The sequence below is a fragment of the Schistosoma mansoni genome, chromosome 3, assembly GCF_000237925.1.
Source record: "Schistosoma mansoni strain Puerto Rico chromosome 3, complete genome".
NCBI classification, from domain to species: domain Eukaryota; kingdom Metazoa; phylum Platyhelminthes; class Trematoda; order Strigeidida; family Schistosomatidae; genus Schistosoma; species Schistosoma mansoni.
In genome coordinates, this window is record NC_031497.1 from 2,794,047 (window position 1) to 2,820,870 (window position 26,824).

Consider the following 26,824-nt stretch of genomic DNA (forward strand, 5'->3'; position numbering starts at 1 on the left):
ATGCCTAACGCGAAGGGAGATGCCATGCGGGGTTTAGCCGTTTTTATATCCGATATCCGAAACTGTAAGAGTAAAGAAAGTGAAATACGCCGCGTCAATAAAGAACTCGCAAATATTAGATCAAAATTTAGGGGTAATAAGTATATATTTTCTAATGCTTTGTAGGTGACAAGACTCTTGATGGTTATCAGAAAAAGAAATATGTCTGTAAATTGCTCTTCATATTCCTTTTGGGGCACGATATTGATTTTGGACACACTGAGGCAGTCAATCTGCTTTGTTCAAACCGATATACAGAAAAGCAAATAGTAAGAGAATTTTGCAATAATAACACCTATAGGGATATTTATTCATATCTGTACTCATCAATGAATCCCACCCACTTATGAATTTGGTTATTTCACGTCTTAAGGATGACCTGAATAGCCGGAATCCTGTGTTTATGAATCTTGCGTTGCAATGCATCGCCAATATAGGGAGTCGTGAAATGGCTGAAAATTTTGCAGACAAGATCCCTAAATTACTTGTATCAGGGTATGTTAATGCTTTTTCATTACAACATTTAGTGACACAATTGACTCCATCAAGCAAAATGCTGCTCTCTGTCTTCTGAAGTTGATTAGGGTTGCTCCTGAACTAATTACTTATGATGATTGGACTGTTAGAGCCATGCATTTACTTAATGACCAACATTTGGTGAGTCTATTTGCTTATTGCTTTTAAGACTAGTGGTTATGTATCAAGTATGATACACTTAAATTAACTCCACCATCCTAGATATGCAAACAACTCAGCTTTCCTTTCTTCATTCTAATGTTGTAAATCATATTATTTGAGCACATTTCCAGTGTGAATTAAATACTGCTCATTCCTAAACGTTCTCTAGGTCACACAAAGTTGTTTGAATTTTGTTATGTTAGGAGCACTTCTTAGATTGTTGAATATCGACTTCATTTCAATACATCCATGTATAATTGTAGGTATAGTCTGTTCTCTGTTGAATGTATTACACACATCTGTTTAATGCACATTTGACGATGGAAAGCCGATAGATTTTTGCGGTTGACTCTTTCTACTGGAATATAATTCACCGAACGCAAACCGGTCTCGAAGCTCACTCGTTATGAGCACTAGTAGGACCACCCGACTGCTTAAACTGAAATGGGACGGGGTTCAAACCAACAACTCAATGTCTGAAGATCAAATGCGGTGAATACGTAACCACCACTCTGTTACAGTTAATCAAACCGCAAAGATCATCGACCTATAGATCGAAACCTTTTACTTTCAGACTAGTGGTTTTTTATGAGTTGTATGTCCCATATGTAAGGAACATTCTGGAAAGCCGTACTAGTTACCTGTTGACATTATTGCTTATATGACATCATGTTCTATAAAGTATATAAATTCCACTTATTTATTTCAATCAACTGTAATTCATTTTATATCATTACTTAGGGTGTTGTGACGTCGGCTGTCAGTCTGATCGATGCTTTGGTGAAAAGAAGTCCAGAAGAACACAAAGGATGTGTATCTCTTGCTGTTTCACGCCTTAGCAGAGTAAGGATTTTTGTTGCAATATGATCATTTTAGCATCACTTTCCTTATTATATCATAGTTTATGTTTTCCTTCGCCTGTTTAAATCTGAGAGTTTAGGTCACGCAAAATCGCATCATATTTGTTATAGTCTGATCTATGTAGCAGCTCATCAACATCTTTGTTAGATATGAAACTACAAGTCTAAGAGACTATGAAACTTACTGTTGAGTATCGTAAGATCGTTATCTATCAATTCAATATGATAATAGTTCGCCATAACGTTATATTGTATTCCGGCGATTTCCATTATTTACCCATTCGATATTGTGTTTTTCCAACATGTCACTCATCCATGCCCTAATTAATTAAGTTTACTTAGTTATCACTACAGTTTGAGTGTGTGGAAAAGTAGAATTTTTCCCCTAACATATATTCTCAGTCCCAAACTAGGTTTTTTACCAATAGTTTGGGGCTGTGTTAGGATTTTTTAATTAATAGTATTAAGAAGTGGTCGTGTTATGTTCAATAATTTCAGTCGCCTTTGCGTTCACCATTAAGCTGATATTTTTAAAATCACTTAACAGAGAAAGAGTTATGACAGGATTGTGTACATTACAGGTAGTAGTATTTTTCATAACAGCCTTCCCATTTGTGATTGCTAAATCGACTTACTGCACACATATATTGTGCGAGAATCCCCCATTTACATAGTTCATAGACATGATAACTTTTGTGATTTGTATCTGATTTGTATCTATCGTTTCAAAAATCCTTGTTTCCTGTATTTCCTTCCAGTTAATCACATCTTCTTACACTGATCTACAAGATTATACCTACTACTTTGTTACTGCTCCGTGGTTGTCTGTCAAGCTACTACGTCTACTTCAGAACTACCCACAACCAGGTACGGTGAAGTGTTACTGCAATATTGCATCATGTGATAAGATATACCGTTTCGCAATAATTTATTTAATACTGTACTTTTAATTTTTATTATTTAGAGGACACTACGGTTCGTGCCAGGCTTGCTGAGTGCCTCGATACTATTTTAAAGAAAGTTCAAGAAGCTCCAAAATCAAAGAAAGTACAACATCCAAATGCTAAAAATGCTGTTCTTTTTGAAGCTATCAATCTTATAATCCATATGGATTCTGATCCCAAATTGCTTGTTCGTGCTTGTAATCAACTTGGACAGTTCTTACAGCACAAGGAGACCAATCTACGTTATTTAGCACTTGAATCATTATGTTTGTTGGCTACGAGTGAATTCAGTCACGAGGCAGTCAAGAAACATCAGGAAACCATTGTAAATGCACTCAAAGTAAGTCTTATTTACATAAACATTATTTGTTATGTTAAAAATGTCCTGGGAGTTTAAAAAGCATCTGAAGTTTAAAACCTGAAACTTTCAGTAGCAGTTTATTTGGCGATTATTTCCTTAATAGTCCTAATTTTACTGGTTACATGTATGTGTGTCGAAAAACTTCATGTGGGTTTTTCAACTCCTAGATGGATTAAATCGGTTAACGCCAAACAAAGTAATTCATTGCCCCTATCAGGTATTAGGTTGATTACAATTGGAGTTTTCCAGGTTATATTTGAAAAATGTTCATCGAAGTCAAGGGTTTTAAGCACCGTTCTTCAAAATCGTTGGTCTGTTTAGGGAGCATATTTTCTCGTTGAACGAGGAATATGATTTAATATCTTTCTAGACCATAAGTGGTGTGATGCTGTAAGTTAACTTTGCCTTTATAACGATCGATAAGTTTTTAGCACTGAACAAAGAAGGCTTGACTTAGCGGGATTTTGCTATTCGTAGGAAATTGAGAGGTAGTGACTTTGAGTTGAAGTGATCAATTCGATCGTGTAGTACATAGCTGAAAATCGCTCTTGAAGTCAATGGTGCGACTAAATGTAAATAGGCTTTCAGCCTGGTCAGTCTCCATCTAAATATCCGAACAATAATCTAGGTTATGCCTTCCGTTTTTAAGATTTTAGTGATTGGTGTTATCATTAAATGCTCTTCACTAATTTGTTTGGAGTCGTGGACTTGGGTCCGACACCGTTTAACACCAAGCACCATGTTACATTAAGTAAAGAAAGCATGAAAATTTGTATTGATGTAATCTAGTAACCGTCTTCATGTTTTTAATTTTACTGTTTAGAGTGAACGGGATGTTTCAGTTCGTCAAAGAGCTGTAGATCTCTTATATGCCATGTGCGACCGAACTAATGCTCAAGCTATCGTAGGGGAGATGCTCAGTTATTTGGAAGTAGCGGATTATGCTATTCGTGAGGAGATGGTTTTAAAGGTTGCTATATTGGCGGAAAAATATGCAACTGACTATTCCTGGTATGTGGATACTATACTGAACTTAATAAGAGTTGCTGGTGACTATGTTAGTGATGAAGTTTGGCACCGTGTCATCCAGATTGTTATAAATCGTGAAGACGTACAAGGATATGCGGCAAAGACAGTATTTGAGGTGAGTTTATATATCTTGTTCTGAATTATTTTTCAGTTATTTATAATACATTTTACCATGATAGTACTTTCCACTACTTTAAATTCATTTTGAATTACAGTAGATTAGAAATACTTTTATGCTTTCGTTACTCCACTTGTCACACTAGATATAAGGGTACTCTAATTCCGTTCTATAATTCTTCTGGTCAGCCTTAATCATACTTCGATCATTGATACATCCTCATTGTTAGCACAATAAAGAATTATCTGAGTGCGTAAATTAAAAGTGTTTGGTCAATTTTATCTCATAAGATTTCATGTCAAACAGTTTCTGACTTCATATGGGGTCGGTAAACGAAAACGGACGACCATTCTATAATAATAATAATAATAACAATAATAATAATAATTATTATTATTGTTACTGTTATTATTACTATTACACTGATATCATTATAGCCGTCACGTAATTTTAGTTTGGTGTGCGAAGTTTCTTTTCCAGATTATTAATCACACTAAATAATACCGGAAACAATTCGAAAAGAAGAAAAACGATGAAGGATAGTTGTAGACATAAGAATATTTGCAGAGTAGTAGGACAGGTTATATATGACTGCGGACAGAAAGAATTTCACCTGTTTTTCCCAGACGTGCTAAATCCAATCAGAAGTCTGCGGCAAACATGTGTATTCCATCATGTTTTCGTATTATTTTGCTTCTTTTGCATTTAGATTGCTCCTGATATCATTTAGCAGTTTTCTAACATCTGTTTTTTAACAGGAGGAAGAAACACATTCATTTCAGTTAGTTAGTTTATCCAATAATGTACTGTTCGTCCATTATTTTTACGTGTATATTCTTTAAATATAGATACCTTCCAGAAGCTCCACGAACTATTACGTAATTTGACTTATGATTACTATTATTTATCATCATCATGCATTTATTTCTTCTTTACGTCTAATATCTTGTTGATTTCTTTCACTGCTAATGTGTTATGTCAATTTCAGATAATACATATTCGTGCCAGCTCCTAAATTAACAAAGAATTATTCGCTTTTATTAGGATTATTGTTTTCATTTTATTGTGGAAATTACTGAATCAATTCACGTTCATAACAGAAATGATTTTTTAAATTACATATTCTTATTCTGATTTTTTAAATGACAATCATTAACCTTTCTAATTTACAGGCACTTCAAGCTCCTGCTTGCCATGAAAATATGGTTAAAGTGGGAGGCTATATTTTGGGTGAATTTGGCAATCTGATTGCAGGAGACCCACGATCAGCGTAAGCTTTCAGATTATTTAATTTTTCCCATCTTTTTGGATGGGAAAAGTTAATATTTTCATGAGTATATATATTTATTCATCTAAAGTAGAAGGTTTTTGTCTCTTAAAAATTTGTTACTTGTCCTTTAAAATTTTTTCAACTTTGGATTTACAAAACTTTAACTGCAAAGCCTAGCATCGTTTCTCAAAGTGGAAATGTCGTATGACTGTTGAAGTGCGTGCTTTCAAACTAATGTGGTCATAAGTTCGAACCATGCTTCACTTCGTTTTAGGCAGTTGGTTAGTATCACTGGCTGTTACGTGTGTTATAAATAACGCTATAAAGAATGGTTTTGGAATGCGTTATCATACTAATTGGTGATTATTAAAACGACAAATAATGCTGATCAATAGATAAAACGCAATGTTGTCATGTGACGTAGTGGTAATTACCTATGCGGCTAATTTGTTGATGTAACCCCTCGAATGAATTCAAGTCGGATGACACGACAACTTGGCACCAGAATAGTTTTTTCTAGTAAAGTAACATACCTGCATACTTAATATTAGGCCAAAAAATGAACATGATTGCAAATTATTATTTGTTAGAATATCTTAGTTCTACAGGCCACTTGTGAACCGATGAACTAAGAATTGATTGTTAATCTTATTTTTTTCTCATTGAATCACTGACTTAAAGCCGAGTATACGATATGAGATTTGTTAGGTTATATTTAACATCATACTTTTAGAATAGTGAATGTATACAACACAGTGGCTTATACCATGCAGATTTATTTTGACGTCCGATTACTTTTTTCCATTATACCAGTAAACACTTTTATATAATATCATAATTGATAATATATCTAAGTTTAATAGTCTATTTTCATGTATATCTACAAAATTAGTTGTACGGCACCTACATTTCATGCAGTTTCAGCGTATCCTTCGTCAGTTGTGTAGGCTCAAAAACTGAAGTAAAGTGACAGTTGATCGGGTTGATAATTAACACATCTAATACCTAACTTTTTAAATCTCATACTGCCAATTATCAACTAATAACTTTTATTAGAATAGGTTTTTTTGTCGTAGTTTTTTAAAGTTTATAAAAGTTCTCCATTATTGATTGTTTCCATTTTGTAAATTCAATTTTTTTTATGCTTAAAGACCTAAAGTACAATTCAATTTATTGCACAGTAAATTTCATTTATGTACTCCAACTACACGTCAATTGTTGTTGTCCACGTATATGAAGTTTATCAATTTGTTTCCAGAAATTAAGTCTGATATACAATCTGTACTACAAAATGACAGTAATTTACGTAGTTCCAATGTAGAAATACAACAACGAGCTACTGAATACTTAGCGTTATCGCGAATCGCCACTGATGACGTATTGGTTAGTCTTTTTTGTAATTATTTATTGTATAAACCATTACTACTGAAAGTAAAATTTAATGAGAATTACAAATGCTCTATATTATGATTGTTTGTAGGATAGGTTTTTTTCCTGGTAAACTGAAATATAATAGTTTCATTTTTAGGATCAGGTTTAAAGACATTCAATTTTCGCTCCATTTATCATGATGTAACTTTACTGGTAATGTAACGGTTTAAAAAGCCACTTATTAAATACGTCTCTTAACACCTACAACCTTTTTGTATCTTGATTCCCAGCCCCATAACATCAGTAAATTCAAAAAAATATAGTCATTATTGTTATTTAATCAGCATTATCATAACAGTTGGTTTGCGAATCCTAAACTTTAACTAACGTTTTCCGTTTCAAATCGTACTCCATGAAGCTTACAATCATTAAAAAATGTTTCATTCAATTACTATTCATTATTTTCGTAACTTGTTTATCTAGGTGTTATTTAAATTTCTTGGAAATGTAGGAAGCAACTAATTGTTTCGCACTTAGATGTTTCTTGAAGGCCATTTTCTTTGTCAGGTTCTATTGAAGGTGAAACATTTCGAATGGGTTTGGTTCCCAAGGTTAAATTCTGTTCCATGAGCTATTTCACTATTAGTGTGTCAGCGTGGACCATATTTAAACAAATGACGATGATTATAGACTGTAGGGTAATGTTTATTACTACTTACTCAACTGTATTTGGCCCAGGTACATTCACACTTTGTCGTCCCTTAAAACTTCTGTAAATGTCTTTATACCTTATTTTCTATTTTTCTTTGCCTAGTCTTTTCTACTACTCTTGATGCTGTTACTACTTCTGGTACTGTGGGATTTGTCTCGATAATTCCATTTCACTGTGTTAATTTTATATCGCCACTTGAACTGGTGCACTTGTGTCAGATTATACGTTGCACATCACTGACTGACTATCCAACCATCTTACTCCTACCATCATTCAAGTTTAAAATATTGCATTATATAATAATAATTAGTTTTAATAAGATAGATGTGCTTGGACATGAAGTAGAGTCAACTGTAATGTAAATTTCTTTTATGTATATCCAAACTGTTTTGTATACCTCAATCTTACGTCTTTAATTTTACATTCTCCAAATGATGATATTTATTAATAATTTCTCAAAAGACGGATGTCACTAAGCTCAATGATATTCCAGCAATCAAATACAGTAGTACAAACTAAATGTACGACTGAACGAGATCACTCAGATAATATTTCTTCAGGCAGCTCTCTATCAATTCAAACGGTTGCTAGATAGTTATAAATAAATAATATATTTGTAATATCCCAATGAGTAGAAAAATTAGATTTTCTGACGTTTCGTGATTCAGCGTGTCGCTTCTTCGGAGAATCAATGACCAAATTGAAATTATCCCAAGTTTAAATAGTCACCGGAACAACACGAATATTGTGTGATCAATGAAAAAACAGGTCCGTCGTACTATTTAAAACTTGGATTAATTTTAATTTGGTTATTTATTCTCTGAAGAAGTGGCTTACTCTGAGTCACGAAACGTCAGAAAAACCTAATTTTTCTACTTATCGGGATATTGAAAATATATTATTTATTTATAACAATTTACCCAATGCTCAATTTATTCGAAATTATCAAAGCTGCTAGATAGGACTTTTCGGACTATCATCTGAAAGTAACTTCTTTTGGCTTTGAATATATCATTTCGTCAGTCATACACATAGGTTCGGTATAATTAAAATGATTGTTTATGTATACACAATAGCTCTATAAATTTTGTAAAGTATGTACATTGCTTGTGCCTTATACTATAGCGTAACAGTAATTGAAACTAATTGTAAAGCTCAATCGAATGAGATTTGAAACATGTAATGTGCTTCATATTTGGTTGGGTTTTATTCAGTTTGTAACAGCCTTGTTCCTGTTAGCTAGTCTCTTCATTAATTTTTCTCTACAATATTGTCTGTGTTCTATTGAAAGTATTTAGTAAGTAATTTTTGGAAGTAAAGTGTATTAAACTAGATCATATCGTACAAAATAAGGAGCTTGTTTCTCTCTCATGACTTGTGGCTTAAAATTCGATTAATTTCGAAACTCGAATCTCGCTAACGAGGCGGAAAAGTTTTCTTGAAAATTATTATCATGAAGTGGTTGGAAATTTATTGATTTGTAATTAACGTGGAAGGCATAATGAGTTTCCATCAGCTCTCAAATCACTGTCGGGTTTATCTTCTCTCGTAGTACTTATTTTCCTACGCTTTGAGTAAAATTGAAGTATTAAGGATATTTCTTGGTCCATATTTCTTGATCTAGTTCACAAATAATAAATATAAATGGTTTTTATACTGGTTTTATTATCCCTTTTTTTGTAAAACATTCTTCGTACATCTATTGTCTGTAATATGTTAATTATCCATATTATTTCTGACATCTTTAGGCTACTGTTCTAGAAGAAATGCCACCTTTCCCAGAGCGTCATTCCAGTATTTTAGCTAAACTCAAGGCTAAAAATCCTAATACTGATGGTACAATATCGAAATCGGAAACTGTTGGAGAAAGTTATGCTTTAAATTCAGCTAACGTTAGTTTCCAGTTGCATTATTATCTATTTTGTTATATATATGTGCACCATCAATATGTTATTCTTTCATTATACTTCAGTTGGGACGATACATTTCATGTTTTAGATCTGTTTTTCAGAATTCTTTTTCTAGAGCTGTAACAGTATGTCCCACAGTTTAGAACAACTGTGAACTGATTCTTCCCCAGTTTCCACATTTTTAGTCATTCCTAAGTCTTAATACATATAGGACTCTGTGGAAGTGGCAATTACAGAACTATTCTATCCCATTTGACAATTTTTCCACAGTTAATAATAATAATAATAATCGTGTTTTGCATTTTTGAAGGCTATCCTTTGTTAAACAGATAGACAAACAAGTGCCTATAGTAGAACCACTGCCGAGTTATTTTTAATGTATTTATTTCCTCCAATCATGATACAATTGTGGATTATTGTTATTATTAGCTTTATTGAATATTAAATTTTTGGTACAATATGGAATCCTCAGCATAAAGTATTCCAACGAGCTTCCGTTTCTAACTTCTTCGTCGATCCTGACGATAAATACTAACTCGTCGCCAGTTAGAAGTTATCAGTCCAGTCAATCAACATCTGAATAATGTACATTCTTTTCTGTGTATATTGCCAGCAACCACGATGTCTCTGATTAGGCCTTTTGTAACCTTTACAGCGAAAGGTTGTACACTTTTCAAAAACGCACCTGAATAGTTTGTGCGATTAATAGGCATAATGATGTATTAAAACAAACAGAATTAGATAAGTTGTTGAAATATATAGATGACAGGAACAGGTAGCCCAGATGCTTAAGCAGGCCGCCAGTTGGGTAGGTAATTCTCTTCCACTACCTAAAACTAAGAAAGAACGAGATCCTAACCATTATTTAAAATGAAATAAACAGTTACTGACTTTTTAATGAAGTCAGGTAACTCCATTTTAGTTACAATGTTGTCATTATTCGGTAGTTGAAGCTGGTGGGAAAGTATCGACCCTCAAGATTTGTGTCTAAGTTGGTGTACATTCACAAACTCTTCATTTTAGCTAAAAATAATGTAAATTCAGCTTTTCCCTCACTGATTCTAAAATACACAAAATGACAAAAATCGGTAACAATCAATTATGTCTAGGTTAAATAAACGTAAAATCTTCACTTCTACACTGGTAGGATAGTAGTAGTGCGTATGTTTGCGTGGTTAATGTCTACATCATCATTGGTACATCACAGTTTGTTAACATTTCATGTACATAGCTAACCCTTGAGCATTTTAAAGCTTTTATTATTAGACACTAACCACTATACCTAGTGAAAATGCTAATTATGTTACTGGTTAGTAATTTTGTTTACTTTATTTGCTTAATGATCGATAGTTTGTTTTGAATAACTAATTTTTTGACGAATAATATAACTATACATCCGAATTCTTAAACATAAATATTTAGAATCACGCATACAGCTTATTTATTTGATGATTAAATATAATTTATATGATGATATTCATATGATCACTGAAATCCTGGAACATCTTGAAGTGATAACACCTAATGGGTTGTTGGCAATAGAATAAAAAAAATAATATTCTAACTTAATCGATTCATTGCTTTGTAATTTAGGTGATAATAAGCCAGATGATTAAATTAAGGAGAAGTAAGATTTCCTCAATAAAAAGATTCATAATAACTGGTTTACATAAACTAACATCCGTTGTATACATCCTGTAATCTATTGACTCCTTGAAGTAGTCATTTTACCACAAGACTAAACAAAAAAGAGTCTGTTTATAAAATTTGTACCAAATAGGAACTGTTATCCCACTGATTTAGTGTTAGTTTTTTCTTAATAGGATGTTCATTCATTTTTATTCTTATTAGTTTTGTTTAAGTACAATGTCTAGTTGTTAGTTTATTCCTTGTAAAACACTTGTCTCCATTTTGGCATTGTTACCTTTTAAACTTTCACGTTTAGTTAAAAACATGTGTAGACATATTTCAAAGTAAGCCCAGTTATAAAAAAGATAGCTTTCATCACTGACTGACATTAATTGTACAAAACCAATAAAAACTAGAAAGCAATAAATACATAGTTTACTTATTTTAAAACATCTAGAAATATATTTCACATTCATAAATCTGCACAAAACTTGAATCTAATGACATTCATATTTTTCAGTTAACATCTTACATTTGGAATTATTGAATCTTATGTATTACGGCTGATCCAAACAAAACTTTCCTCTAAATCTCTTTGGTTTTCAATAGTTTTACAATTAATTTTAATCAGTGATAAAAAACTATATTTTAACTAAACTAATCCCTGCAAAACATTCTATTGAATAAATCAGATAACCCTCTATTGGTATCGTTACTGTCATATGCAATTAAGTTAGACTAAAGTAGTCAGGTAATTTTAGCATTGAAATAATACAATTATTAGATATGCAAACAATAATGACAAGGAAATACTTTTTATGATTCTTTAAAAATCAATTAATCATGGAATTTCATCTTCTGAATACAACTTTCGATTTCGAAATGTAAATGGTGTGTCTAATTTTAAGTTTGGTTAGTAATTTAGTATTATAACCAGCACATTAGTGATGATTTCGGTGTTTTTTGTGGAGTTTCAAGTTCAGAGAGATGAAAACTATTAACTATACCCTAAATATAAGTTACAAAAACATGAAAATAATGTAATCAGATAGATTTTTCAGTGATATCTGCTATAACGATAATGAGAATGAATGTGCAACAAAAAACCAAGACTTAACAATAAATACGATTGCTAACCCCACAACTCTTACACCTCACTTATCCACACTATTATCACAAAGCAACATTTGACCTGTGGTTGCGAAAATGTATTACTTTTCCATTGAGAAAATACATCTTATATGTTTAACCAACGTAAAATTATAATCAAAAAATCATTGAATAACTTATTCCGATTGATGTAGCCCCAGATTTTCAACCAGTTCATAGAGAATCAGAAAAGTCTTTGTAGATGGATGGTTTACGGAAAAAACAATATTACAAATTGTGAACAGATCTTACGTATTGAATTAATCTGTGAAAGTCTTCTACAGTTTACTATTACTGTAAATTGAATAAACAACGATACACGCAAGTGTCCGTTTGGTTTATAATGAATCACTTAGCTTGTGTAAATTTTTCATGCACTGAGGATACAATTGTTTAGCATCTATTCTCTTAACAGAGTGAAATATCAACCAATAGGTAGTGGAGTGATTCACTGTAGACAAATAAAACTGATTCACATTTATTGATACTTTTTGTCTATCTAAACAAAAATGGGTTGTTTTTTATTACCTCCTTTTCTTTCTTTCCCAATCCAGATCGATCATGATAATAATCACGATGTTAATCGTGAAGCAGATTTACTCAATTTCGGCAATCCTGGTACTGTATACAATGAAGTCCAATCAAAACCAAATGGATCATCTAGTCTATTAGTTGATATAATGGGCAATGGTTTGGCTTCTCCAGATATGAACAATTTACTTCATGCCAGTGGTGATCAATACATGAATCGTAAAGAATTCACGAAGTATGTTTGATGGCTTTCTATCTATTCGTCACTGATCTATAATCACTAATGTAGTTGACTAACGTTATCCTGTTTTATAGATAATGTTCTTACTAATCAATAACAGGACGGTTTCATCCATTAAGAAAGAAGATTAAAACATGCGTCTTTATTTACAAAATTATATAATCATAGATTTATTCTTTAAATTTAAAATATAGTATTTTACGCTGCTTTTTCAACTAGTTCCACCATCTAAAAATAGATATGCACAAGTTTGATATGTGTCAAATCCTACCTGAGGCTGCTAATTTAAACTGAATTTAATTTTAGAAGAATGATATATTTCCACAAAGCCATTCAGCGTTACCATTTTAGTTTCCTTATCCTTGTTTCGCCAATAGTTTTCTGACAAAAGTGGTAGTTGTGTCCAAAAAGTCACCAAACGACTAAAGGTGGTCATATTGCATAGAAATGAAACAGGTCCATGTATATTTAAGTTTGCTGTAACTTACCATTGAATATTCGTTTCTCAACTGTGATTTTGAACGTATGTTCTTTCCGTTGCTTGTTTGTCTGTTGTTTCTTCATCCGCTATTCATTTCAGATGTGGAAGTATGGAAATATCTGTTTATTTTACAAAATAAATAGTTGTATACTTTGGCGAGTAATTAGATTTCTTAGCATTTTTACACAAGACGTATTTCTACAGATACTGGCAGCTAACAAAATGTGTACTTTAAATCAGTTTTTACTATATTACGCTACTCACTACATACTCCTTTTTGAGATCTTCCGTAAATTAAAACATCCTAAACACTTTCAAGATTGCTTTTAAAGTTTCATTAGATGTTATCTTTTAACTTTCACTCGTTTGATAAAATACATTGTATTGCAGTGAGATAACGAAGCCATTGATGTGTACCCTTCTGTTCCTTCCAATGAAGTGACTGTATCTGTATTTTCATACGCCATCTATACATTTCTAGCATTGTTAAAGTCTTTATATCAAAGCTTTGGTGCTCTCTCATGTTTATCAGCTTTCCATTTGTATTCGTGATTATATATTTTTGTCCTGTCAACAATAGTTACGAAAATTGATCCGTTACACACTCAATCCTCAAATTGTCAATTTTATAAACTGTTCACTAAACTTCCGTAATCCATATTTTAGATTTGCCGTGTTTCAGTGTGACCTCAGTTGACCAATATTTCAAATAAGGGCTTCAATAGACGAAAATATTTATTTTCAGTCATTTTATTTCAAAATTTGTCTCTACCATCACACATATTTTTCTTTTTGTCAAAAACTTATATAACTGAACGATAAAATCAAAATGCCAGATTATCATTTTAGGGTGGTAGGTGGTAATCGACAGGGCCTCCTTTCGGTTACCTTAAACCGTACAACATGTTGACGTAGCGCACGCTGTGTTGCATCGCTCAGACTAATGGCCAAATCTTGGTCGATGGAATTCGATCAATACCAATAGGTCTAGAAAAACATGGCATTTGTCACCGCTCAGTAATCAATTCAATTTTGAGTAGATCATAATTTTTTTTCATTCCGGGAGAAAATCTCTGGAATTCTCATTTATGAAAAAACTTTGTACAAACTTTTTTTCTAACAGGTTTTGAGCAAATCTCTTTAATTATAGTTTTATTTTAATTTTTATATAAGTCCTTGGTATTTTGTGGTATTATTCTTTCTGTCTCTTTCTTTCCAGCTTTTTGACAAGGCATAATGCAATTCTATATGAGAATTCTCTTATTCGTATTGGTATTCGAATGGAATCTTGTGGTCAGTTTTGTCGTCTTGGTGTATTCTATGGAAATAAATCTCCTCATCCATTCACAGTGTTTTGTTCTCAAGTCACGTGTCCAGATGCAATGGATGTGAACGAATTGGCTAAAGCTATTTCCGTTGAACTTCAACCTGGACCTGATCGAATTGAAGCAGGGACACAAGTTCAACAAACATTAAATGTTGAATGTTTACGTCCTTTTACTGAAATAGTAAAACTTGATGTTTCTTATTTGTAAGTAACTTTTTTTTCACCCTGACCCAGTTAAAAAGTATTGATTTTGTGTATTTAGCTTTCAGCTACACCTTATAATATTAATCGATTTTCGGAACTGAATTAGATGTTGTCGGGTTCAAATTTGTTATCCGATGGTTGAACGCTGTGTTTTGACTACTTAGAGTTACCACCGTACATTGTTTTCAAAACATAAGATATTTTTCAGTTGTTATTAGCTAAAGTAAATCTACATAGAAGATCGCAAATTATATGCGACCGATTTTACCTGAGAGACATCCCCTGGACTCGAAATGACCACATTACAGTTAATGTTCATCTAAAAGCTTTGGATATAGTTACTTCTTTGGTTTCATCATAACGATGTACAAAGTATTTCTTATGTGTTCTACATTTCATTGTCATTTTTCTCACGCCACTGTGTGCTTGTATCTATCATTCAGGCAAGTACAAAAAGACCACTTGTTAATTAGATCTCAAATAAAGGCGGCTTGCAGTGTGTTTAATCGAGTCCTGGGGCTGACGAACAACCACCAATACAATGCCATATATACGTGCCCATTGAAGGAATTGTACAAAAGATTTAAAGAATAATCTATTTTCGGTTATGTTAAACTGTGCTCTAAAATATCAAACTTGTTAATATGGTCTTTTTTCTTGATTAAGTGGAAACTGTGTGGGACAGTAGTAGTATTTCAGAGATCTTTTTTTTTCATCATTGGTGGTCATTTATTGGAGTTATCCTTTATTTTTCAACGTTAGCTTCAGATATTTAATCAAATTACAGATAAATGGTCATAACAGGTTTCTTAGACCCCACATTCAAAACTCACTTTAGGAGTACGATTATCCTCACATTCTTTAAATCAAAATCGATCTAAGTTGGACACCCATTAAAAACATTCGAACACCGGACGGTCGTTTTGTAATATTATGAAACTTCTTAGTAGCTCATACAGGACCGTGGTTCTCGCACACGAACGATTAGTATTGTCTTGAAATAAAAACCTTTCACAATACTCCTGCAAAGACATTCCCTTTTTACTGCGAATAATTGAAATCTTAATTTCCTGTCTACCTTCCTAATTTTGATCTTGTTTACTCTGATCTATTTGTGATCATAACTATTGCTCCATATCGTTGTTTTTCTGGATTTTTTTCTACTGTCATAAACTGTAACAGTTAGAATATATATTATTAATATAAGTAGCCTATGCCAGGGTATTTTACGTGTATAGCTTAAATTTATTATTGTTACTATTTTTATTACTACTAACCTCATTAGACAGTCATTAATCCAGTGACCAGTTATCCGTTCTCGATGTAAATATCACGTATTGAAGTTAGTACTAATATAATTGATTATTGATTTTTCCTTAATTGGTCTCACTTGTGCATATACACGTAAAATCGTAGTTTTATTCACCTATTTTAAGCTGTAGCATCCTATATTTGATTACTGTGGTCTTAAATTTCTTTTTTTGAAATAGATGTGAAGACTCGAAACAACGTTATGCTCTTATGCTTCCAGTGACATTGAATAAGTTCCTTCAACCCGCAGAGATGGATCAAGCAACATTTTTCTCTCGATGGAAATTATTGTCTCAGTAAGTTTTACTGTGTTAGTAAAAATTTTGGAAACTAATAATTTTTTTAGAGATGACCAGAAAATTTATCCAAATAATTTAGTTCTATTTTCCGTAGTTATTTTTTCAGTTCTTGAGTATCTTGTTTATACTAACCTTTAAGTAATTTGTGTGATCGTTACTATAAAAACAATCACCATCTCTCAATTAGAAGAATGATCAAAAGACTTTGACATTAAGAATAACATATCATGGGTTTCCGGTGCGGGGAGTAGTTTTTGGAAATTATGGAGCTAACACAACGGAAATTGACCATGGAAGAAGTGGGGAATCGATTATGAGTACAGTGGTCTTAAGTGCTGTTGGAGGCATGAGGGCAGTTATCACTTTCCGGTTGCCCACACCGTGGAAGGGTTCTTCTAGAGGTACCTGGAAAAAATTTGGTTAGAGTTGGTTTTAGTGACCTGAGGGCGTGACCACAGTGCCGTAGGGACAACTGCTTGAGGCCGGTCACATACGATCTTTCTGTGGGTAATTTTCTTGTTAGCTCCCTACTTGTTGAGACCTTACCTCCGTCTCCGGAGGTAAGCATGACCACCAAGTCAAGGTAGCAGCAACGGTCGGGGGCCATGGAAAATTTTTGATTGTGACTACTCTAAAGCAATTGACCTTTGAGCTTTGTAGCGCACTTCCTGTCGGAATGATCCTCAGTTCTAATTTGACTTCCTCTTTAGAACTCTCATGAAGCAATATCCTTCCATGGTATAGGTGACAGAAAGCGTCAACAGCCTGCATATTCTTTCAGTAAAATAGATGATTAGGGATAATTAGCGTTATTTCAAGTTGCCAGACCACATTGGCACGACAACAGGAAATTAACTAGGTGAATATTAGAGGAGACTGAATAATGGTTGTAGCAATGATAATGAAAAAAGTATTAACCATTGAGTACATGGTTCATAAAGACAGAAGAAATGTAAATGCAAATGAATATTGGCAATCAAGTTGTTGATGAACTTGTAGAGTGAATGCATCTGAGTCATTGTGACCGGTTCTCAGACAAGTCACACATTATCTATTTTCAATTACTGATCGCCGTTATTACTCGTATCCCAGTCAAGGAGTTGGATGTTTGCGGAGACTACATTTACATCTTATGGTTAACACATGAAAGACGAATTGTGTGACAACTTGATATTCATGGTAAAATAAGCAGTGTATTACGAACTTGTATAACTCGATTTATACAGTAACTGAAGCATTATCTTCAAACGTACAGAAGTTAAGCACTGATAACCAACCTAAAAATTTCGAAGGTCATACGAATAATTAAATTAGAAAAACTGTACTTGCATTTATCGTTTCTAGTTAGATTAAAGCATTTCTGACTAAATTTTATTAGTGTTGTGATCACCTTCGCAAATAATGTTACTTCTGATATGTTAATCGATATCACTTTTTAGGTTTACCAATCCTGATTATAATTTCTTTGTTGTTCTTACTTAATTGCCTCTATAACCTATCGTCTTAAGCCTTAACCAAATGATACTTTTCGAACGACATGATTAACCTTTTGGTGGTACTGACGAATGCTTCACCCCTATTGATCGGTTGCTTCTCAGCCTTGAATCCAAATAAGAGAAGACCACAGATCCTGTTATTATTACCATTATTATTATTATTATTACTATTATTATTATTATTATTATTATTATTCCGAGGATACAGGTTTATATACAGACATACCGGGTTACATCATACTATAAAATAGAAGATAGTATGTATACACAAAACGAGTCAAAGTGGCAGTGAATCGGAAATGCAGTAAATTCTTGATTATCTATAGTTTCGGAATAATAAAAAGTATAATAATAATTAGCTGGTCCAACGGAAGCTTGCAATAAACAAAATGTAGAGACCAAGTAGTCCAGTTATATAATAATTAAACAATAGGAATATATATAATAATAGTTCAAAGAGTTACCACTTCTTTAGTCTTCTGTCAGGTCACATTGGTATTGTCCATCAAAAAGTACCTAGAAATTAATCCATATTCTACAGTATTTAAGGATTCTGATTTCTTTTGAGTATTGTACATAGTAAACATGAAACTGTATAACTTGTTTATTTAATAAAAGCCAATTATCCTATGTTGTTCAGTACTGGATATAAGACCGTTCTTTTCACAATCTATTTTCTTTCACTTTCAGACCTGGACGAGAGTGTCAAAAAATTAATCCTCCACTGTTCTCATTAGAAACATCTTTCTTAAGAACTACTGTAAGTTTTATAATCAGTATGTGTACAATAATTTTTGAAAAATATGCTTATATATTCTTATTTCCTGGTGTATTATATTTGAAAAATAGTTCAAGGTGAATAAATATCATATAAATAGCTTCTGAAATCATGTAAAATTGTGTAAAGAAGACTTCTTTAGTAGTTCTGAATTTTGAAGAATTCCCATATTGTGAATCAAAGCAACATATATGAACGGTTTCCGCATTACACTATCGATTTGTACTCTTTACTTATTATGTTTATTTATGTAATCTATTCCATTGTTATCACTGAATCATAAACTGTCTTAATTGGTTTAATAATTTCATATTTCCATATAAATATTACTGTATATTAGAGTAAAGCCTGATGATACTTTTCCTTCCACGGTGTGGGCAACTGGGAAGTGATAACTGCCCTCATACCTCTAACAGCACTCAAGATCACTGTATTCATAATCAATTTCCTTCTTCAATTCCTATTATTCTTCCCACCTCGACTTTCAACACTAAACTTCCTCTTTCGGCTTCCCCAAGTATCACCATGGCCAACGATTCCAGTGTGCGAAACACTGTCCCAGGTGTATAGACTTTTTATCTTCCCTTAAACCTGACTGGTCCTACGTTGTAGCTGACTGACTGACTGAAAACCTGATGAAGATCTAATCGAAAACAATATTGTTCGCTTACATATGTTGTTCTATTTCTGAATTCCTATATATTTGCGATATTTGTCTTTCCACTTCTTCGTCATATCGAACATTGCAACCATTTCTGAAATTTCTACTAGAATCTGCCAATCTTGTCAATGTACCAAATTTCTCGAATGTTTAATTTACTTATTTAAAACTTACACCTTTACTGATTGGTTCTCAAGGGCACCTCTTATTTCTCTATTTCGATGTGCAATCATGGAAAGATGATTACATCTTTCAATCAGTTTTTCATCTTTTAAGATTTTTGATTCATAGTGAAAATGATTGTGAGAATGGTAGAAAGTAAGCTGAATAATATCTTATTCACCGATCTGGTTGATCTATCCATAAACTGATTGTTGTAGAACTGGATAATTGTCTCAACTTCTCAATAAAATCAATAACTAATTATTAATCTACTAATTAGTTCGTTAGAGTATAATTAGTCACTGGTTTTAAAGAAACTTTATATGTGTGAACTAAGTGGTTAACATACTTAGTCATATTTGTTTGCTTATATCTCCGATTAATCTCTGTTCTTACAACTCCAAGTTTGATGGCTTGTAGATAGGTCAGTGTATAAATATGTCAAAGTTAAAGTTTATTTTTATGCTAAATTGTACCGAATTTGCCATATAAGTATTAAACATTTAACCAAATAGTCGAATTATATGTGTTTTACTGAATCAAACGTGTTTACAAATTTAGCCTTATATTAAGTATGCTAATCGTACTATCGATACATGAAATCGATTTTTTTAAAAATCAGAAGTATTATATTTGTTTGGTAACGATCCGAAGTCTCAGTCGAGTTAGTAACAATTTATAACCATTCCATACTTATATATAAATGTATTTGCACCCAGGCTACAAAGTTAATGGCCTATTGATCCTCATTCGTATTTAACTTATAACCTGATGAATTATTAATGTAATAAAGTGGTGGTCATTCATTGTCTTATAAATCAAACCTAGGGCAGTATAATAATAATCACTTTATTCAGTATAATATATTTGATTACAATAGGATATCCTAAACAGAAAATTTTAGTATGTACAGATTATAAATAACATTTAAAGTTGTAGTTTTTGCTACTCGACTTCAATCGCGATTATACTTGGTTAATTCTGTGATTACTATTGATTTGATAACGTGATACGTATATTAGACAAGGCTTATATTGTGGTTTATACGCATAAATTATAGTGTAATTGAGGATCATTATTGGAAAGTATAAACAAAGTGTAATGTTTTAACTACTCTATTGTTTTTCACAAAGTTTTAGTGCATTCAGCATCACAATAGTTGGTATATTTTTATAAAAACACTTAATTAAATAACGAACCTATTGAGGATAGTAAGGTTGGTCAAAATTCAAAATAAAAAAAATTATTGCCATCTTTGTCATCGTAAAAGAGATAGACTATATTTCAAACCTGACCATCTATGCTTATATTAGTAAAGTAGTCCAGTAAATTAGTCCATCATTTTTTCATGACAGTTTAGGGAATTTAAACATACATTTTGTTGAGCCTACTATTCTTTTCGTTCACATATTGAATCCATCTATACCATTCCAAACTGCAGAGTCAAGGAAATAATTTGCTAATCGATATCAACATAACAACATACTGGTACACCGAACAAATCTGATTAGTTCTTGCTCGTAAAATCATACGATTTACCAATATTGCAAATCATATATTACATATACAAGAGTATTCTTATCTTCCAACAGTAGACAAGTAATTCGCTTCACTAAAATAAATCATGAAGAAAATCCGTATATCATTATAAGTTTTCATAAAATATACCTTATCTTGATATATAAATATATCTACAATGTGTTTGTAAATTTTGAATATAGTACTTAAATTTGTGCATTATGTACTTAACCTAATTCATGGCCCCCAAATGCCCTGGTACTGCCGAGAGTGGGGAAAGTCCATTCTCCCTCTCGAAATACTCTCATATGGCCACGCGTATATAGCCTCTGTCAGGGAAGTCCTACTCACTGCCTTGTCTTGGCGAGGGTGTTGTTTACGAAATTGAGAAGACGAAAAGAGAACGTCCGGCGCATTAACCGGGTTGGTAGACACGGAGGGTCCACCTAGGGGAGTTGGAAAACCCTTATTCCAGACCAATGGTGCACATGGGCTCCAGTATCCTGAAGGAACGAATGGCGTATGAATCAATCGTTGGTCACTGGCTATCACGAGACTGTATCTCCTTACGATACTCCACTGCCTTGTGGATCAGACCTTTAGGTCAAAGGCTCCGGATGTGGCCCCCTAAGAAAACCACCTGCTTCAGTCTGGGCACCCGGGCAGTATCACAGCCCTCACACAAATCAAATAAGATTCGTGTGGCGCATATATATTTGGTGCCCCTTTGTACCAATATTTATGTTATCAAATAAATAAATAACCTAATTCATGGTTTATACCTAGATTTAACAATTTAAAATAAAAATCAACATTTACGAGTATTGAAACTCTCTAAATTATGTATTTAACTCATAATCTGATTATACGATACCATCTTAGATACTTGAGTCGTTTTTCACTTTTTGAAATTCCGTTTCAATCACCTAATTAATAACTGAAATTTACAGTGTTTTTTTTAAGTGTATCACTTATTCAATTTTTGTCAAAATACCATTTCATAATATGACGAGTAATTCAAAACTGTTATCTCGCTAGTCTCAATTTTACCAATGTGCTGGTTCCGAACATAAGTTATTTATGTTTATTCTATGGCTTAATAACACTACTAAATAACTAAATAATATTGTTTATTGTGCAGTAGTCTTTCTTATCCTTGAAGTAAATGTAAATCTCATTTGTTCACATTTTGTTTTTTATTTTAAATTCTATTGATCGTATATTTATTCTGTTTTTGTCGGTAACATTGCTATTCACGTTGACTTTCTCATATAAAATAAATATGATCATTATGCCCGATGTTATATTTATTTGTAGACTAAAAACTTTGGATTTGGTTTACTGGATGGAATTGATCCTAATCCAAATAATGTTGTTGGCGCTGGAATTGTTGTAACTAGTAGTCAACAAGTTGGTGTACTACTTCGATTGGAACCGAATACACAATTAAAGGTAGATTTTAAATTATCGAATGTACAGTCCTAATTAATACACTAATTTTTGTTAAAAATAATTATTCACTTATTTGCCAGATGTATACGCATAGACATATTCTTGGCCTTGAGCCGCACTATAATTTTAAGGCCTCATGATACTAGTCGGTTGTACAAGTTAAACAAGGTGGAGGGGAGTTTAGACATGGGATTTGGTGGATGGATGCCCATTAATACATGCTATCGAAATGAAAGTATTGATTGTTTATTATCCCAATGAAATTAGTGTAAATGAAAGCAACTAAGAAGACTTTTCCCGTAATCAGTTAGGATTCCTTAAATAACTAGTTACTACAGTAAATTAATACATTTTTTAGTTAATTACTTTTAGAATAGTAGTTATTTCGGTGGAATCCTTTTATAAAAGATACATAAGTTATGTTTTTTTCAGTCTAAACTTATTATCAGATGTAATTATGCTAAAAATAAATTCCTTTCATGTTTATATTTTTGGCGGATTTAATTGAGTGTTTCTCAGTACTGGATACTCTATAAAGAATATGTAGTCGTAACACATATGATCTTCTAGGTCATTGGATTTATTTTGCTCTTACTTGAATATTGATATGCTTGGTATAAAATCTAGAACCTCAGTTTCTTGTTTATTGATACCCGTCAGCATAGTAGATAAATTCCGACATATATATATGCAGTACTAGTCTTGAGTGAAATTATTACACGAACAGGCTTATACTCTGTCCAAAAGAGTTTTTTTAATGAACTCGTGAATATTCGTCCTCTAAAACTGTATATTATTTTTTTTTATAAATTATCACCCTTGGCTATTTGATAATCTTGATGTTACTATAAGGTTGAAGTTATGTTTATATGTTGAAGTACTGTCTAATTAATAACTTTCGAAATCATCCTCTTTTCTTCTTTATGATCCTCATTTATGTTCTTGAAATATTCGAAAATCGTTATTCATGTTTGTGCATGATAAAAATTCGATCAAATGGTTTGTTAAGTACTAATTGTTTCTTGTCAAATTCTTTCTTCTGATAACTTTTATAAGTGGATAGATGATTAGTGAATGTCTTTTTGCGATAGCATGGCAGAAAATTATTCCTCACTCATCATACTACTTGTTTTTTAAAAACTAATATAATTTTAAAATAGAAATTTCGGAGATATCATTTGTTTATGTACTAAAATACTTTGTTTTAGTGAAATTACCCTTAGCTATAGGAAATTTTTTGATTTGTTGTCTAAACACCACTTCGTTTCATAATTCTGAACTGAAATCATTGTTAAAACAACCGAAACATGCGATACATTTTTTTAAAATTCGGCGATATGGAACCTATTATCTTCAAACTCGAACTTCCGATAAGATATTTAAATTATGCGGAAAAATTTGAAACAGTGGTTAAACTACTCAATCCCACTTCACCTATTTCAGTTAGATAGTGTTGTAACAAAGCGAGTATTGAAGAAGTTGGAATGTTTGGAACTATTTTTCTGACTATTATTGTTCAAATTTTCACTGTTTATTTATTAAATTACTGGACTATTGTATTTTTATGTACCTAATATTGTGAGCTTACTTTAAACCTACTGAATTTTGTGACACGTTTTAATACTCTTTTATGATTGTTAAATGGTGTTTACTTCATTTCTTGTTACTTATTTCACGATTGTGTATGAAAGATGATTTCTTAATTGGGGGTGATTCTCAGTCTGATAATTCTTCTACATAACCTAATAAATGTTTATAAACATACTAGGTGCCTGAAATATCGTAATAGAAGCTATCTTGGTTTTTCTGTTGTGCTATTGAAACTCATGACTGCGGATGTTAGAAGGCGTGTGTATCGTTGGAGCAATAAGGGTTACAATTAGCTGGACCTCAACTCAAAGTTAATGTTGCCAGTCGAAACTTATCATTGATCAAGATTTAGGATGATAAGTTATGGACAGGATAGTGTACTCTACGTAGAGAAACTGTAACTATGGTTTTTATTGTTGGATCTTTTTCCAGATATCAAATAACGTTACAGTCATAATAGTTATTATCATTAACCCTCACTTCAAAAGTATTCACTTGAAATTGTACTTGATAAATAAGTTACATTACTCTGATACAATTAAATTCAAATAAATTTGCTCTGTTATTAGTACAGAAATAAGAAATGTAATATTAATACAACAATATTGATTACATGTGAACTAGGTGAAAAAAACAAATCGCAATTTGATTGTTACAATATGAAATACATGTTCATTACTTTCTGTATGCACAATGTAGGGGAAGTTCAATGCAATTGTATCATTATGAATACTTATCTAATTATAGGCTTTTACAATACAAATAAGTCTAAATCTCTTTATCAATCCGATGTTTTTCACAACCTGTTTCGGTTTGGACACCCGGGCAGTATCACAGCCCTCACACAAATCAAATAAGATTTGTGTAGCGCATGTGTGTCTGGTGCCCCTTTGTACCAATATCTATGTGTTGAAATAAACAAATAAGTAATTAATGTTTTTCACTGATCGGTGTACACTACCAACTACACATAATTGGTCTAACTAGTTACCTCTGTTTTTCTTTCGATTAATAAATTAAAAATCTTTTTTCTTGTTTCCTTCTTATTTCTTTTTTTCTTTTAGATGTATTGCCTAACTATTCGCAGTACAAGAGAAATCGTCTCGTCTCATTTAGCCAAACTCATTGAACAATTGATCTGAATTGAATTGTTTTGTCTTCATTGTCACTATTATTGTTTATATATTCAATTAATAATCTGATCATTGTTAATGTGACCATTATGGATCAATCCAATGGGATATTCTTTATAATTTATATTACAATGTGGTTTCATCTTGGCAAAAAATAGATGTATGACAGTAATGATGATGATGACGATGAGCAATGAGGATTCTTTATCATTCCCATTATACATATATTATTATTTTCATTGCCGTTGTTGTTTTCTCTTTGGATAAAACTTTTAAAAACAAAAGGCAAATACGTTTTCCACTTAGTCCTCAGAATAAAAATTTCTCTCTCTCTAGTTTTACATGCACATGTGTATGTGTATTCTTGATTAAATTGTATTTAATTTATTCATTTCTGTTTTATGCTACTGTCTTCTTTCACGTTTGTTTCTCTGTTTTCCCTTCTTCTGTATCGTTTGATTATTTAGTTTAACTTATACCTACTTGCCTATTTACTTACTTACTTGTAGAGTATTATTTTTTAGTTAGTTTTCATTCTGTTCATGATTGTTTCAATCATTACTTGTTTATTATTTCATAGGATTCTATTGTATTAGTAATAATAAGAATATTTTGTTTTGTGTGTTTGCCATATTATGTGACATGCAACCATCATCATTGTTACCACCTAATTTCAATGGGGATTACTTTTTTTGTTACCATCTACTGATCTCCTATATTCATTCATTCACTAATACACTTGTTAATTGGCTTCACCAAATTCATTAATCAATCACTCCACATTTATTGTGATTCATTTTGCATTTCTATAAATACAAAATTAGACAATTAATTTTTTTAAAACAAAATTTTTTTTTTCAAATTTTCTGCTCTATTATATTTGTCATCGTTTCACTACACTGATAACAATAATTATTATTGAAATTCTCAAAGAATGTGATTCTTCTTTCTCCCTCCTTATCTGTTATCTTTGTTATTGTTGCTTTTATGTTATGCTCCGAAGGTGTTAAAGCATATTATTTATTATTCGTTATTTCTTTTGTAACTTTGATGATATATATATATATGAAGTTTCACTTATTGTCAGAATTATGGTTTTCGTTTTGGAATCATTGAAATTGTTGTCAATGAAGTGTATGGGAAAAATTAGTGGATGAATGTGTATAATGTATGTTTGTTCGGCTAATTGTTGATTATTAGTTTATTTTCATGGCTTTTGTTTCTACTCGATAAAAAATATTTACTGTGTAGATGGGATCAACGTGGAGTTTTCGTCACTGACTAATTATAATGCATATTTTCATAGTTGAAATCATGAGTCAATTGAAGCTAGACCACCATGGAAAACCTGGACCCCCGCCACGAGAAGGCAGTGAGTAGGACTTCCCTGGCAGAGGCTATATATTCGCTGGCCATGTGAGAGAACGAGAATTTTTACAAATACTCAGCAACAATATTACGAATATGACTCAAACTCTAAGCTTTTGTTATAGCGAAAATTCCCATTTTGACATTTCATATATAAGAAGGAACGAATCGAGTGAAGAAATTTCTTTTCAATTAGTTTCCG

General features: G+C 32.1%; 1 protein-coding gene across 1 annotated transcript; it reads left to right on the forward strand.

The window, feature by feature from the left end:
- Smp_074020 (putative alpha adaptin carboxyl-terminal domain) lies at window positions 1–26,339 on the forward strand (the record flags this gene model as incomplete). The annotated part of the gene is made up of 17 exons (XM_018798892.1): window positions 1–133; window positions 166–308; window positions 341–534; window positions 567–696; window positions 1,459–1,560; window positions 2,336–2,444; window positions 2,542–2,861; window positions 3,706–4,026; window positions 5,202–5,299; window positions 6,451–6,682; window positions 9,131–9,274; window positions 12,625–12,836; window positions 14,543–14,854; window positions 16,345–16,461; window positions 18,651–18,720; window positions 22,397–22,531; window positions 25,186–26,339. 17 exons carry the CDS (start codon window positions 1–3, stop codon window positions 25,261–25,263), a joined length of 2,850 nt encoding a protein of 949 aa, XP_018650736.1. The 3' UTR covers window positions 25,264–26,339.
- Window positions 26,340–26,824: the final 485 nt, after the last annotated feature.